General features: G+C 65.7%; 1 protein-coding gene across 23 annotated transcripts in view; it reads left to right on the top strand.

The window, feature by feature from the left end:
- The window catches only part of KIF1A (kinesin family member 1A), an 89,220-nt gene that overhangs the window by 53,487 nt on the left and 20,215 nt on the right, over positions 1-15,518 (top strand). For all 23 annotated transcript variants that reach the window (XM_033423838.2, XM_033423836.2, XM_049711986.1 and 20 more), the window contains 11 exons: positions 4,194-4,312; positions 6,535-6,620; positions 7,319-7,457; positions 7,649-7,817; positions 7,949-8,039; positions 9,380-9,498; positions 10,460-10,515; positions 11,956-12,064; positions 12,315-12,381; positions 12,477-12,561; positions 15,156-15,261. In XM_033423838.2, coding sequence (XP_033279729.1) covers positions 4,194-4,312; positions 6,535-6,620; positions 7,319-7,457; positions 7,649-7,817; positions 7,949-8,039; positions 9,380-9,498; positions 10,460-10,515; positions 11,956-12,064; positions 12,315-12,381; positions 12,477-12,561; positions 15,156-15,261 — 1,146 coding nt within the window. The remainder of the gene's footprint in view (positions 1-4,193; positions 4,313-6,534; positions 6,621-7,318; positions 7,458-7,648; positions 7,818-7,948; positions 8,040-9,379; positions 9,499-10,459; positions 10,516-11,955; positions 12,065-12,314; positions 12,382-12,476; positions 12,562-15,155; positions 15,262-15,518) is intronic.

Here is a 15,518-nt window from a genome sequence, read left to right as displayed (position 1 = left end):
GGGCTGGGTTGTTCTGGCCCAGGGTGGTGGGTGCTGACGTCAGGTTGTTTCCGGCACCTGGTGGGCAGTGAGGGGGAGGCCCAGCCTCTGCACTGTGGCCCCATCCCCTCAAGTTCTGGGGCTGCCGGGCGGGGTGGGCCCGGGGTCTTCCAGCCCCCGCCCCCTGCCCTCGAGGCTGGTGCTGCCAGCGGGGGCTGTGGCTGCTGGGCCCCCAGAGGTCCCTTGTGGCTGAGTGCACCCGTCACTATCACCAGTCAGACAGGGACCGGGGCAGCAGGAAGGAGAGAGTATCCAGCGTGGCTTCTTTCTCTGCCTCTGGGAGCGCCGGCCCCAGAGCCGCAGCTGGATCTGCACGCGAACCCACCTGGGCACCGGTGAGCGTGAGAGCCTTCCCACAGCCGGTGATGGGGTTCAGAGGGAGGGAGTGTGGCCGTGGATTCCTGGCGTGTTTTTCATTGTAAGACCCTGACCTCCAGCCAAGGGCTCCCTCGAGGCCCCGGCCCTGCCGTTTTTCAGTGCCAGAAGTACCTGGGCTTTCTTTCCCCTCTGACGTGAGGAAATCCTGAAAGATCAAGAAAGGCTGGATTTACTTAGTTAATGAGCTGCATTAATTAAGCCGGTGGGGGGTGGAGCGTGGTGTCCGCACGGTTGGGAGCTGCACAGGAGCCGGCCTGTGGGGTCTCATGCCAGCTGGGGCTCTGCTGCCAGCAACTTCCTTAATGTCCTTGGGCCTCCGTCTTCACCTGTGAAATGGGGCAGGAATGGCGTATTTCACCAGCTCTACACGGCGTCTTAGCTCTCCGGCACCGTATTTGTGCCCCTAAGAAAGAAAGACGCAGCCAGTCCAGCTAAGATGCGCCGTTGGTGAGGGCCCTGGTCTCCGTGCTGGGATGTGAACGGAGGAGACGCGGGCGCACCTGCAGCCCGGGGTGCTGGGGGCTCCAGTGCCTCCCCCGTGAGCTCGGAGGGACAGGCACATATGGTTTCTTCACTGGAGTTTTCAGTCTCGTGGGCTGCCAGTGGGATTGTTTGAGCCTCAGGACACGAGGGGCGCAGCCCCCTCTGATGTGTGGGACCCTGGCGTCTGTGCCCACGGGTGGGCCACGTGGTAGAAAGCGCCCCCTGGGAGACCATGGTAGGTTTGTGGAGCGGTGAGGCCCTGCGGGGGAGCCAGGAGGGGGCCCGCGTGCCATGGCCTTCGCCTATGACCTGGGCTGCGTCCGGCGCCTGCCTCAGTTTACTTCTCTGTGCAGTGCCTCAGACTCCCTTTGGCCTGGCCTTTGCGGACTCAAAAAGGGGGAGGGGTAGTTACTGCCCCTCAGGGGCGGTCCTGGGTCGCCTCCAGGGTTCTGTAAGTGGCCTTCTGGGAGCTTGAAGTCCCTGTGGAATTGCCCCCGGCCCTTTCAGGAAGGCAGCCCTGGGCAGGCCGGGGGCTTTGAGGCAGCCCTGAGCCTGGCTTCCCCTCCTGGCCAGGTGGCCCTGGACAGCCCTTAAACTCTCCCTCGGGCAAGCTGTGCTGATTAGGTACCCCTGTGCCTGGCACCATGCCCTCACCTAGCCCACAACCAGAGGTGTCCCCGCCTTCCCCGAGGGTCCTCCTGTGGGTTCCCTGCAGGCTGCGGGTGGAGTGGGCAGGCCGCGGCCCCTCCCTCTGGCTGTGCCTGGGGCTCCTGGGAGCCTCCCGACACCCGGCTTTCTGCAGCGGGCAGTGCCCCGGGGAAGGGGTCCTGCCCTGGGGAAGAGGCCCTCCACCTGCTGGAGGGTGGGTGTTGACTTGGCCCTGCAGCTTGGGGCTGTCCTACCCAGTTCCCTAAGCTCTCTCAGGCAGGGTGGGGTGGCTGGGCGGTGCCCCAACTCAGGGGACAGGCCTCCAGGTGCAGGGGCAGAGCAGGGTCTGCACCTCCTCCCACAGCCTGAGTCCTGGGCCCCCTCCGTTTCCCCTTCTGGACCTCATGACTTTGCTTGTTTCATAGTAGCCCCCCTCCCACTCCCAATGTCAATCAAAGGCCCTTGGCCAGGAGCCCGGGTGTCCGGCGAGGGAAGGCCACCACCGTCCCGTCCCGAGGTGGGTGCTGGATGAGGCCAGCAGCCCACCCCGGCCGTCCCCTGCCCGCTGGTGCCCTCTGCTGCTGTGGCCTCAATGTCCTCTTGGGACCAGGGCCAGGGCTCACCTTAGTGGGTGGTCGGGGCAATGGAGCCCCAGGCCCCCACCAACCCCGCGATGGGCAGATGCGCCCCCACCATCTGTCTACACCGTGCCCCCGAAGAGTTCGTGGGAGGAAGGGGCACTGTGCTGGGGAAGAGGGGCTTCTTCTAGCCCCAGGAGGGTGGCCCAGGTGGCAGCACACCCTCCCCTGACGGGGGCCTGCCTTGGCCTGTGGGTGCCCAGAAAGCGAAAAGCAGTCAACAGAGATGGGCCACGAGTGAATTCAGACAGACAGGGAAAGCCGCGCAGAAGGCGGCCTGGACGCGGAGATGGAGCCACTGGGGGCAGTGGCAGGAGCAGGGAGATGGGCGCCGGGGGCCAGAGCGGGGCTGAGCGGGCGGGTGGGGCTGCCGCAGGGGCTCAGGTGCCTCCTTGATGCAAAGAGCTTGGGGGCCACGGCGGGTGCGGGTCTGCTCGCGCCTCAAGTCCCCTCTGGCGGCTGTGGAGGCCGTGAAGGAAGTGGGTGGGAGGCCAGGGGTGATGGGCTGGGTGGCGGATTTCAGAGAGAGTTTTGAGGTAGAACTGATGGGTCTGAGATAAAAGCCAGGACGGTGCTCAGGTTTCCGACCTCCTGCGGGGGGAGGGTGGCGGGAAGACACGGAGCCCACCTGAGAGGGGACACCAGGGCCTGGAATCAGGGCCCCTGGGGAAGAGCCCCTCCTCTTGCCTCTCACCACAGGGGGTCCAGAGTGGGGACCCTGGAGCTCTCAGTGTGGGGCGACATCAGTGGCTCAGCCTGGGCGAGGGGCAGGGTGCCTGGGATGACACGCCTCTCCTCCTGTCCTCCCAGCTCCGGCCCCCCCCCCCACTGGCCATGCACCAGGTGCCAGCGCCCACCTGGCCAGCAGACTCCCACCTCCCCTCCACTGTCCTCCCTGCTGCTCTCACCTCTGTTCCCACCTTCCCCCATCCCTGGCCGAGGCCCTGGGCCTCCCTCACTCCTCCTTCTGCACTTCCACCCCAGCGCCTCCCACCCTCTTCTGTCCAAATCCTGCCCAAGCCGTGCCCCTCCCCCGGGACCACCACCCCGGACCCCCAGCCCAGCGAGCTCAGGGCTGCCGAGGTCTGCTCCTCTGGGCTGGAGGGGAGGGCAGAGCACGGTGGGAGGCAAGGGTGACCCCTGAAAGGAGGGTGCCCCGAATGGTGAGGAGCTGTGCTCACAGCAGCCCGCCCACGCGGCGGGGCAGCACAGGCTCTTCCAGGGACCCCCCTGGCCTCCTGGCTGCCCGTGTGACTCCCACTCGTTGGCTGGCTCAGGGAGAGGGGCACCGCCGGGGTGACGTGGCCTCTGTCCCGCCTGTGCTGGCACTAGCTGGGTGCACAGCTGAGCTGCACAGGAGAGGGTGGCTCTGGGCACCCAGGGAGCTGGTGGGGCCGTGCCAGGCAGTGCCACGGTTTCTGGGGTGTCCCTCAGGGCTCAGCCAGACCCCTGGGCCCCGGTGAGGGGGAGGTGCCCTGGCTTTACTGACATCATGGAGCTCCCACCCGCCGTGTTCCTGGAGGGGCTCAGAGGGAATCGTGAGGCGTATTCCGTCGTGGGGTCCGTGAGCAAGCGTCAGGGGCCACTGGGAAACGGGTGGGGAGACAGGGGCGGGGGGGGGACATCAGCACCAGCGTGAGGGTCGTAGGTCAGCGAGGCGGGTCCCAGGTCCTCCTCCTTGAAGCAGGCTGAAACCTCCCTCCTCGGCTGTTCTCTGCTCAGGCCGCGGGCTTCGCCCCGGCCCACCCCCTCACCACAGCCTCTGCTCCCGCCGGCGCCCGTGCCCCCCGTCCCTGCGCCTCCTCCCGTCTCCTCTGCGGCCGAGGATCCCTCCCCACCCCGCCCAGCGCAGTGCCCCACCTGCCCGCCCGCCCTGCTGCTTGCCGCCCTGGCTGCCCGCTTCGCTCTGCTTTGCAGTGTTGTGTCGTGAGCCCGGGCCGTGCAGCCGCTGCCGCCTGTCACAGCGCACAGCGGGCTGGTCCTGACCGTGGCCCCTACCTCCCCCAGGGCCTTCGTGTACCTGAGCAACCTGCTGTACCCCGTGCCCCTGGTGCACCGTGTGGCCATCGTCAGCGAGAAGGGCGAGGTGAAGGGCTTTCTCCGCGTGGCCGTCCAGGCCATCTCAGGTGCGTGCGGGGCGGCCCAGGCTGGCTCTGTCCCTTCACCGATGGGGCCCCTGGGTGGGGAGACCTCTGTGGGCCTCGCATGGTGGTCCGCGTGCATCCAGCCCCACCCAGGCCCCCGGCCTCCTCTGTTTCTCCCTGTGGGAGAAGCCCCTGCTGCCCGGCTCCTGGCTCTAGCTTCCTGGACTCTTCCTGGTCGGCTGGGACCTCCGGGGCTGTGCAGGCCGAGCCCACGGCTGTCTGAGCCCACTCCGGCTCGGGCCTGCCACCAGGCAGCCCCAGGTGGACCCACGGAGCCAGCCTGGCGCAGAGGTGCCCCCCGCCACACCCCCTCCACCGCCATCTCTGCCCCAGGGCAGGCGCCCAGACTTGCAGCCCTTAGCTCCGGCCCCGCCCACTGCAGCCCCCAAGCCTTTCCTGACTCCCCAGCATTGCCCCCTTTGGACCCCTTGACCTCTCATGTGCTGGCCTGTGTCCTCAGAGGCCATGAACACCCCCTCCACCGTGGGCCTGGCGATACAGCCCCTCTCACTGCAGAGGCAGACACCCTCGCCCTGCCTAGTCACCTTCCCAGCACCCCCTCCTGGCCTGGGCAGCCACACAGGCCTTTGAGCCTGGGTTTGCTGCCTTGAGAATGGCGTCCGCTTTGAAGCTTCCTAGAGGCAGGAGTGCGGAGAGGTCACTGGAGAACACAGACGTGGGCGCGCTCGGCCAGAGGGCCTGGTGCTCGCACCCTAACGGCCGTTCCTCCCTTCTCTGCCCTCGGGCCCCCGGGGCCTCCACGGGACTCTCTTTCCTCTACACGTCTCAGCAGCCCAGGCACCTTGGGGCCAGAACGGGGCAGGACAGACAGAGTGTGTGGCAGTGGAATGTCTCCAGGCTGAGACAGGGAGGCTCGGAGTGTGAGCAACCTGGGTGGCCTGTGCTCCCACTGGACAGCTCACGCGACCCCACTCTGGATGTCTGGTCCCCCCTCGCCAAATTCTCACTACCCCGTCATTCCAGGTGCTCTTTCCGCACCTCCCAGTCATGTCACCATGGTGCCGAGGCCCCTGGGGACCCAGCTGAGACGGGGGAGCCTGGGCTCGGGGGGAGGGTGGCTCTAGGTGGCAGGGATGCTGGGAGCACCTAGCGCCACCTCATGCCCCGGGGCACGCTGCCCCCGCAGCCCCCGGGGGCCTGTCCTCCCTGGGCTCTCCCTGGGCCCTTCCTGACCCACTCAGCGCTGGTGAGTGGGTCCCCCTGAGCCGGCTGCCTTATAGGTCGACGCTGGCTGTGCTCGGGCCACACCTGGCGTCCCCTGTCTAGTGGCTGTGGTGGAGGAGAGGGAACGTTACAAAGCCACAGGGTGTTGTTTCACGGTCTCAGAAGCCACACCTGCCCCCGCCCTCGACCATGGCAGGGCTCGACTGATCCAGCCTCCCAGCACGGAGCCCGGCTGTGCACAGGCCCTGGGCCGGCCCTGGGTGATGGTGGGACAGAGCCACGGCCCCTCGGGCAGCCAGGGTGGAGAGCATGGTGGTGTCAACACCCCGACAAGGCCGCGGAACAGAGGGTTGGAGCCCCCTGGGGTCTGTGAAGTCTGCTGGGGTGGCATCTAGCCAGAGTGGCTGGACTTGGGGGCCAGGGAGTCTGTGGGAAGTCAGATCTGGGGTTCTTTAGGCAGCAGGAGGAGGGTTAGGGTTTTGTCCCAAGCACAGCGGGGAACCCCAAACGCTGTGAAGGACGGGGTGTGAGAGCGTGTGGGGCACTGAGTGTCCAGATGGGTGACGGTGGCGGCAGAGGGACAGGTGCGATTCCCAGAGGAAGCCAGGAGGACCTGGTGGGGCAGGCCCTGCTGAGGGGGAGGTAGGGTCCGGAGGACCCCTGGGTTCTGCTGGAGCATCTGAGTCTGGGCCAGGGCAGGTGGGGGCAGGCGGGCGGGGCTGGGGGGGAGAGGGGCAGGGGTTGAAGATTTTGTTCTGAAAATGTGGAGTTCGCGGGCCCGTCAGAGCAGGCCGTGCTGAGGACGTGGCTGCCTCTGGGCCCCGGGCTAGCACAGGCTGGGGGTCAGTGTGCCCAGGACGGCGCCCTCATTCTTCCAGAGCCAGTTGACGGTGTCGGGGTTCCCCCCAAAGTGGGTCAAAGCCCGTCCTGGTTCCCGTGCCCTCCCCGCACCGGGCAGCTCTGCCACTCCCCCCGGGGGGCCAGCTGGGCCCTGACCACCTGCTCCGTTCCCGTTTCAGCCGACGAAGAGGCCCCTGATTACGGCTCCGGCGTCCGCCAGTCGGGAACCGCCAAAATCTCCTTTGACGACCAGCATTTTGAGAAGGTAGCGTGCAGGGGTGGTGCAGCCATGGGCGCCACTGGATGGGCCTCCGGCCTGTCCTCAGCACTCCGGGCCTCACTCGGAGGAAGGGCAGACGGTGTCTCCCTCCCAGGGCTCCCATCTGTGCTCTCAGGCGAGAGGGCGGAGGAGGGGGTCCCGCTCGGTGCCCCCCCGGGGCGGGCAGCTCCTCCTCTCTCCTCTAGGCCCCTTCCTAACCTGACACCACCCAGCCACCCACCGCCCCACCCTGAACCTCAGTGCTTCTGAGGCCTTGGGCCCAGAGCCCCCCAGCGGTCCCTATCGGAGGGGTCGTCAGTGCTGGGGATGCACAGGAGGGGCAGAGGGCATCAGGCAGAGAGTGCGGGGGCACGGACGAGGCAGCAGAGGCTGTGGGGGGACCTGGCCAGGGCCCTGAAAGCCAATGGGAGAGTCTCACTGCGTCCTGCCCACAGTGGGGAGGAGCTGCGGGAGGGGTACTGGCTGGGGAGAGGGGACAGAACTTAAGGCCAGAGACCGTTTCCCACCTTCCTTTCCCACTTGGTAGGCTAATATAGGCCGTGACAGCATGAGAGACAGACCTGGGGAGGTGGGTGCCCGCCCACGGCAGGGTAGTCCTGGAACGAGGCTCCCGGGGTCCTCGACGCCGCTCTAGTGGCCGCACCCAGGCCGGCTCTGTCTGACTGTGTCCCCTGCCCACACAGTTCCAGTCCGAGTCCTGCCCCGTGGTGGGGATGTCCCGCTCGGGGACCTCCCAGGAGGAGCTGCGGATCGTGGAGGGCCAGGGCCAGGGTGCTGACGCGGGGCCCTCGGCCGATGAGGTCAACAACAACACCTGCTCAGGTGGGTCCCCGCGGCTGCTGGGACAGGCTCTGGGACACGGCCCAACCCCGCGAGGGCCTGGAGCTCCTCCTCGCCCCCCCCGCACCCCCTCCCCGCCTCTTAGCCGGCACAGGCGGTGAGGCCCAGCCCTCGAGCCCGGGCTCTAGCCCCTTCGGGTCCCGCCATGCCCCTCTGCCCTTGGCTCCCAGCAGCAGTGACCCCGGAGGGCCTCCTGGACAGCCCCGAGAAAGCCGCCCTGGACGGGCCCCTGGACGCCGCCCTGGACCACCTCGGCCTGGGCAGCACCTTCACCTTCCGCGTGACCGTCCTGCAGGCGTCCAGCATCTCCGCCGAGTACGCCGACATCTTCTGCCAGTTCAAGTGAGTCTCGTCGGGGCCGGGCTGTGCGGGTGGGTCTCGGCAAGGTGCGGGGGGCGCTGGTGACCCCCGGGAGGCTGTGGGTACCCGTGTCCAGGCCCCACACCCCCCGAACGTCTCCTCCCCATTCACAGCTTCATCCATCGCCATGACGAGGCCTTCTCTACGGAGCCCCTGAAGAACACGGGGAGGGGGCCCCCACTCGGCTTCTACCACGTCCAGAACGTACGTCCCTAGAGCCCCTTCTCCCCGCCATGGCCGGCCCCTCCTGGGCCCGGGGCCTCGTGCAGCCTCCCCCAGCCTCATTTATTCTCTCCGACGCTGCTTCTCCCTCCTCTGAGCACCAGCCCTGTCCTGGGCACCGGGGGCCTTGGTGGGTTTAAGACTGGGGGTGGGGGCAGATCAGAGCCCCCGAGGGCTCCCTGCGGCGAGCCTTGGGCAGATGTGGACGTGCAGTGTCTGGGCTGCCTGGCGAGGCCACCCTGGCCTGGCGCTGGGGCTGAGGCCGGGGCAGGGCACGCGGAAAGCTGCAGGGTGCCCGGGCAGACGCCCGAGAGGCCAGGAGATCTCCGGGCCGGGGAGTGTCTCCAAGCCAGGCTGTCAGGAGAGCAGGGACTTGCTGCTGTGAGGCAGGAAAATGGGGCCATGACGGAAACTGTCTCGGGTGGCGAGGCCTCAGGGGCCTGGCCAGGGAATGCGAGTTTGACCCTGGCCGCCCGGCTGTGGGTGTGTAGCATAAGCAGGCACAGGGGCCTTGCTCAGAAGGGCCTTGCGAGCTATGGCCTGTCCTGACCCTCGGAAGAGGGGCTCCCGTGGTTTCTAAGGCAGGGAAATGGGCCAGGGCTGAAGGTGTGCTTGGTGGACTCCTTTCCTGTTGCTCCAGCAGAGCCCCACGCCCTGGGGCTTCAACAACAAAGACTTAGCAGCTCTCGGCCCTGGAGGCTGGAAGCCCGAGACCCAGGTGGGCAGGGCTGTCCCTCTGAGGCTGTGATGGAGGATCTGTCCTTCGCTCGTAGACGGCCGTCTTCTCCCTGTGTCCTCACGTCATCTCTCCGTCCGTGCCTGTGCCCCAATGTCCCCTTCTTACAAGGACACCAGTCATGTTGGATTGGGGCTCCATTCTAACTTGATCACCTCTGTGAAGACCCTGTCTCTAAACATACGTGCGGGGGGCGGTTAGGACTTCAGCCTATGAATCAGGGGGGACACAATTCAACCCACAACTCTTGGTGAGTGGGCGAGGGCCCGAGAAGGGTCAGACCGGATCACAGAGGCCCCTCCTCCAGCTCTGTGTTCTGAAGGATCAGCTGAGCCTAGTGGCCCCCAGCCCCATCTGTCCCGGGGAGCGAGCCCTAGGGCTGCTGCCCGATGGCCTGTCCACTGGGAGTGTGACAGTAGGAGAGGTGGGCTGGACAGACCTAGGCAAGGAGCACTGCCCCCGTCGTGGGCACAGGTCAGCCCGGCTGGGGGTCTCCAATGTGGGCCTGGAGTGCCGAGTCCTTTGTGGGGGCTGAGCGCTCACCTCTGTGCCTCTCCTTCCCCCCCTCGACCACACCTCCCTCCAGATCGCAGTGGAGGTGACCAGGTCCTTCATCGAGTACATCAAGAGCCAGCCCATCGTGTTCGAGGTCTTCGGTCATTACCAGCAGCACCCGTTCCCGCCCCTCTGCAAGGACGTGCTCAGGTCAGCGGCCCCAGGCCGGGGGGTCAGGGCCTCTCCACCCCCTGGCCAGCAGGGTCGGCCCGTGCCCCGGACAAGCCTGGTGTGGCGGCCGCAGAGCCGTGCGCCTCCCACCGCCTATCTCCCGCCTACGGCGGCCGGTTTCCCGGGTCGGCAGGACCCAGAGCGGGTCAGAGATGACCCCTGAGGACCGAGGAGGGGTTTCTTAAAGGCCGTCGCTGTCAGAACCTCAGCCTAGGCTGGGCATGGACCGCGTACTGGGGCCGAGGGGAGCCGGGTGCTGGGCTGGAGGAGGCCGGGGTGGCCCACGGGGAGACGGCTTCTGTGGCCCCCCGAGAACTCCGCCGAAGGGTCCCTGAGTCCTCAGCTCCGCAGACTGAACGGGGCCCTTCGTCTGCTCCCTCGTTGCTGCAACCTGCCGGGGGCTCACTCGAGGGGGGGCGAGTGCCCTCTGGGCCACCCCACCCAGAGCGTGGGGGGAACAGCCGACGGGCGTCAGGGGCGGTGGGACCCCCTGTTGCCACCTCCGTCTCCCCTCAGCTGACACGAGGGGCCCAGAGCAAAGCGTCTGGGGTGTCGAGGAAAGACAGGGCCCAGGGAGGAGCTGCTTTCGGGGCACTTGGCCCCAGGAGCCTTGTCGGTCCCTGGGAGTGCCAAGGGGGCCCTGTCCCGGGAGCCCCTGGCCCTTGCCCCGGTTCTCGGGGCCTCGTGGGGCCTCGCAGGTGGGCTCTGGGGTCCTGAGGGGCCCCCCTCTCACTCCGAGCTGGTGGAGGGCCTGAGACCGGGCCTTCCCCGGGCCCTGTGGGAGGGAGGGAGGGAGGGAGGGAGGGAGGGAGACCCGGGCTTGGCGCCGGCAGCCTGCTAGCCTCCCCGGCCAGCCCCTGCCCTCGGCTGCCCGCTCCACCTTGGGGGCCTGCAGACACCAGCCTCTGGTCAGCTCACACGGGTGCTTCTGTCCCCACAGCCCCCTGAGGCCCTCGCGCCGCCATTTCCCACGGGTCATGCCACTGTCCAAGCCAGGTAGGCGGGGCCCTGCTGGGTGCACGTCTGGGCGAGTGGGTGCCCGTGTAGGCAGCCCCTCCAAGGCCGAGCGCAGCCCTGGTGACGGGTCGGTGCTCTCCCGGCCTCCTGGGGCCACCCTGCCCCTGCTGGGCCTCATGGGGTCCCCATGGAGTAAGGGGCTCACACCGGAGCGGGGGGCACAGGGCGAAGGTACAGGGACGTCCTTTACCCCTTGGCACGTACAGGGCAGCAGGGCAGTGGTCGGGGGTGCCTGCCCAAAGCCCCGTGAGGCTGCCCGGAGCCGACAGTGGGGGGCAGGGGCTTCAGCGGGGCAGGGACATCTGAGCTGAACCTTGCAAGATGGACGAGGTTTGGGGTGGAAGGCAGACCCAGAAGCTGGTCCACAGGAGGCTGAGGCTGGTGGTGGCCAGGCCAGTGGGGTCCCTGGACGGTCCGCACCTTGCCTGGCGCCCAGAGCCCCTCCCCGGGAGCAGGTGGGCGGAGCAAGGGCTCTTGAGATCGGTTGGGTTTTAGTTAAAAGGGGTTATAGGGTTTTTTCCTGCCCTCACGACAAGGGCTGAAGTCCAGGGACACAGTGTCTAGAAGGCTGGAGCATCAGCACGGGGGCGGGCGGTGCAGCTGAGGCCCTCACAGTCCAGGAACCCGCCTTGAGGTCGGGGGGCGTTGTCTCCGGCATGGGTGCCCGAGAGGGGCCGTGCAGGAGGTGCGTCTGCTGCTTCCTGGGCCACGTCCGCAGTGACCCTTGCGTACCCGCCCCCGAGTCCCCGTAAGATGGTGGTCTTCGGACTGAGGGCGCCGCAGGGGGGCGCACGCCAGCCCCTCCAGGCCTGCAGACCACTTGTGGACATTATTCTTGGCCTCTCTGTGGGTCTTAGGTTGGCCCCTTGTGTTTCCTGGGCTGTTCAACCTTCCCTGCAGCCTCCAGGGGGACACCCAGATGCACATTTGTGGTGGAGCGGTGGGGCTCAGGTGGGACTTGATGGGCAAGGGGCTGTGGAGGGCAGTGGGAGCCGAGGGCCGGGGCCTCTTGAGCTGGAGGCAGGTGCTCGGGCTGGTGCGGCGGCTGAGGGTGAGGGTGGTGTAGCAGAGGGTCCTGGGCGGGTTGTGCGGCCTCCGAGCAGGCAGGGCTCCTCCGTCCTGCTGCTTCTGTGTCGCTCAAGTACCGCCCTCTGCAGAGCCTGTGCCAGGTGCGCGTGGCTGAGCGCTCCTCCCGCGGGGCACAGAGAGGCCCACGGTCACGTCTGTCCCCAGGCCCATCGGTACCCAGAGCGGGGCATACCCTGGGCCCTGGGGAGGGGTCCGCTGGTGCTTTATCTTGGAGGGCAACGACCTCACTGCTCCTGAGGCGTCCCCTCCCTGGCCTCCCCTCTGAGCGCACCCTCGGCACGTGGCTTCTCAGTTTCCCATCAGTGTGTGCTTCTCCCCTGTCGCCCCCAGTGCCCGCCACCAAGCTCAGCACGCTGACGCGGCCCTGCCCCGGGCCCTGCCACTGCAAGTACGACCTGCTGGTCTACTTCGAGATCTGCGAGCTGGAGGCCAATGGCGAGTAAGTCCCAAGGCTGGTGCAGCCCACACTGGGGATGGGCTGGGGTCCTCTGGGGTTGTGGGGCAGGGAGGGGTCCGGGGGCTGGGCCAGGTGGCACGTGGTGGCATCTGGTCTCCCTGGACCGGGCCGCCCCACCTTTGATCTGTTTTCCTGTGTTCACCCCTTCTGCTCCTGGGGGCCGGGTGTGTGTGCTGTGGGTGGGGGGCAGGGAGGAGGGGCGCGGCCCTCAGCTCTCACGTCTCTCTCCCAGTTACATCCCTGCAGTGGTGGACCACCGTGGCGGGATGCCGTGCATGGGGACCTTCCTGCTTCACCAGGTGCGAAGCGCTTGCTGCTCCCGCCGGCCTCCAGCGCCCCCTCCCCCAGGGACCCCAGGCCATCTGACTGTGTCTTCTCTCCTGGTGCCTCGCAGGGCATCCAGAGACGGATAACCGTGACTCTGCTGCACGAGACAGGCAGCCACATTCACTGGAAGGAAGTGCGAGAGCTGGTCGTGGGTGAGTGGTGCGGGGGGGGGGGGGCTCGGGGGAAGAGCACAGACCACCTCCTCACCCCGGGCCCTGGCCAGACGCCTGGGTTCTAACCGCGGCTCTGCCCCTGTTGCCGTGTGCCTCAGCCCCTCACCTGAAGAGAAGGGCTTGGCCTCAGGTGACGAGTCCAGATTTCTATTTAATCGCTGTACTAACTTGCTAGGGCTGCCGTAACAAAGTACCAAAAACTGGTGGCTTAAAACCACAGAAATGTATCCTGTCCCCGTTCTGGAGGCACAAGTCCTGTGATGCAGGTGTCAGCAGGGGCCACGCTGCCTCGAAACCTCAGGGGAGAATCCTTTCTCGCCTCTTCCAGCTTCTGGTGGTTGGTAGGGACTCCTCGGCTTGTAGACACATCACCCTGCCCTCCGTCTTCACAGGGCCTAGATACTTAGATGACGGCCCACCTGACTCCAGCGTGATAGCATCTCGACTGAGCACGTCTGCCAAGGTCCTATTTCCAAATGAGGTTCTGGGGGTCAGGGCTGCAACACGTCTTTTTGGGGGGACACAGTTCAACTTACAGAAATCACCCAGGAGCTTAGACGCTTTCCTTCTGTAACTTCAAGTCCTGAACTCTTTCATCTACTGGAAACATTTCCTTTGCTGATTCTTCGTAAAGAATTTGTCTTCCCAGTTTCCGTTCAAGGATAGGGACCACGGTCCATTCCAGCGTGTCATCAGCATGAAGCTGCCCACCCCACCCTGGCCTGGAGCTGAGGCCCCGTGGGGGGCCCACCCTGGGGCATTGCTGTGGCCGGTGGGCAACAGCTCCAGGGCAGTGTCCCTGGGGCTTGTAGGGGGGGTTCTGAGGGTGTAGTAACAGGACTGTGACAAGGAACCCATCGTCCTGCACCCGAAGTGCAGGATTGTGGGCAGGGAGGTTCTGGGGGCCCCAGGACAAACGCTTTTATTTTAGACGTTTCATATCTATTTTCACACAAATCAGAAAAACAGTCGAACAAGCACACACACCCCCATTTCAGATGTTGTTTAGGGTGAGTCTAAAAACTCTGCATCAATTTAAAGAGAAAGATGAAGCAGACACCCAGCTCGCTCGCGGACGTCCTGCACGTGGGTGGGAAATGATGCCGCCGTCACCCCGAGCCTGTTCTGCCCAGAGGGAAGGGTCTACACCACCTACTGACCCGGCTCTGGTCCTGGTGGAACCTCTCCCTGACGCCCCACCCCATCACCCTCATCCCTAGGACTGTGTCTGCACAGAGGCTGCACCCTCGCTGGCCTTGGGGAGCCAGGCCCTGGTCCCAGGATCCCACCTTTCTCTCTGCTCTCCGGGCCACATCCCATTTGAAAATGCAGACAGGGGTGTTCGCCTATGTGTGTGGTGAGGGGATAAGGGTGCTATTGAAGGGGATTCGGGGAGATGCTGGCAGGAACACCAAGGCCCCCACTCTTGGGCTAAGGGGGTTGGGCTTTGCCGCTCTGGGCTGCATCAACCTCGCAGACCTGAGTGGACGTCTCGGCCTGACCGGGGCTCCGAGGGCATCAGTTTTGCAGGTGGAGCCCTGGGCAGACTCTGAGCCGACAGAGTCCCTCCGAAGAGCCTCCGCTGAAGCCCACGCCCGGGGGGTGAGGAGGGGTGAGGCTGGCACACGGGCCAGGTCTCTTCCTGCAGCTGAGCTGCCCCAGCAGGGGCCGTGTGGCCCTCCCCTGCCTTAGCCTCCAGCCATGGGGGACACACCCTTCGGGGACACGTGGCTGGAGGCCCACACCTGCCTTCTCCCAGAGCTCAAATGTTGCTAGAGGCTTCCAGGAAGTGGAGCCCCAGCGTGTGGGCTCAGAATTCTGTCCTGGTGCTGGGTCTTATTTCAACTCTGCATGGGGGGCGGGGAGGAGGGGAGAGGCCAGGGATTCCTTTCTGGCTTAACAAAGAAAAGTCAGTATTTGTTTATTCCTCGAGGAAGCAGAGCAGTGAATTTAAGGATCTCTACAAGGCACGAAATTATTACTGAAACCACCAGGAGGGAGTTCTGACTCAGTGGTTCTGGTGCCGTTTACAGTCACTCCCGCCCCCCACCCAAGTGCGGGCGCCTTGGAGGGCGCTGTTGGAGATGCTTCTTACAGGGAGAGATTTTTGATGCAGATAGTGTTTCTTTTCTTTCTTTTTTCCTTTTTTTAAGTGTAAAGAGAAAAGGGAACATTTTCTCCTTCTCATCTTGCTAAGATTTCCTTTTCCAGCAGGTAGGAGGGCCTGTGAGTTCTAGGCTGAGGGACTGGCGTCTATCAGTTGGGGTGGGGGAGATACTGCGAGAGTTATCGATGGCTGAAAGACTGAGAAACTCAGAACTTAGGCCGCAGGGAAAGATGGCAGGACGCCCACTGACAGGCGGCACCACGTGCAGGTGCAGACCCCGTGTGGGCCTCCCTGTCCCCACGCCCCCGGTGTTGCCTTTTGTCAGGTGCTCTTGTGGCCACGTGGGGAGCCACGTGATGTGGCCTCACAGGTGGAGGCTCCGGCCCAGGCAGAGGCGGAGAGCAGGGACCCAGCCCCCCACCTGCCCTCCTGGGCAGTGACACGCGGCCTGTCCCCTTTCCTGTAGGTCGCATCCGAAACACCCCGGAAACCGACGAGTCCTTGATCGACCCCAACATCTTGTCCCTCAACATCCTCTCGTCTGGATACATCTACCCGGCCCAGGACGACCGGTGAGTCCCCTGGGGGCGGCGGCAGGGCTGCTCCCGACTCCCTGGAGGAGGGTCCGCGTCAGAACCCAGGGTGCATTCTCAGCTCATCCACTTGGCCCCCCCGGCCACAAAGGGCCCAAAGCTTTCCAAGCCCTCCTTTCTGAGCCCTCCGGGAAGGGGTGCAGGGAGGGGTGCCTGTGGCTGCGACTTCCCCCGGCAGGATTGTCTGCGCACCGTCCTGTCTCTGGCTCACTCGGTCACCCGACAGAGGGGCCGCG

The sequence above is a fragment of the Orcinus orca genome, chromosome 7 (assembly GCF_937001465.1).
Source record: "Orcinus orca chromosome 7, mOrcOrc1.1, whole genome shotgun sequence".
Lineage (NCBI taxonomy): Eukaryota > Metazoa > Chordata > Mammalia > Artiodactyla > Delphinidae > Orcinus > Orcinus orca.
Note: the sequence above shows the minus strand (reverse complement) of the source record. Positions and strands in the feature narration are given on the sequence as shown.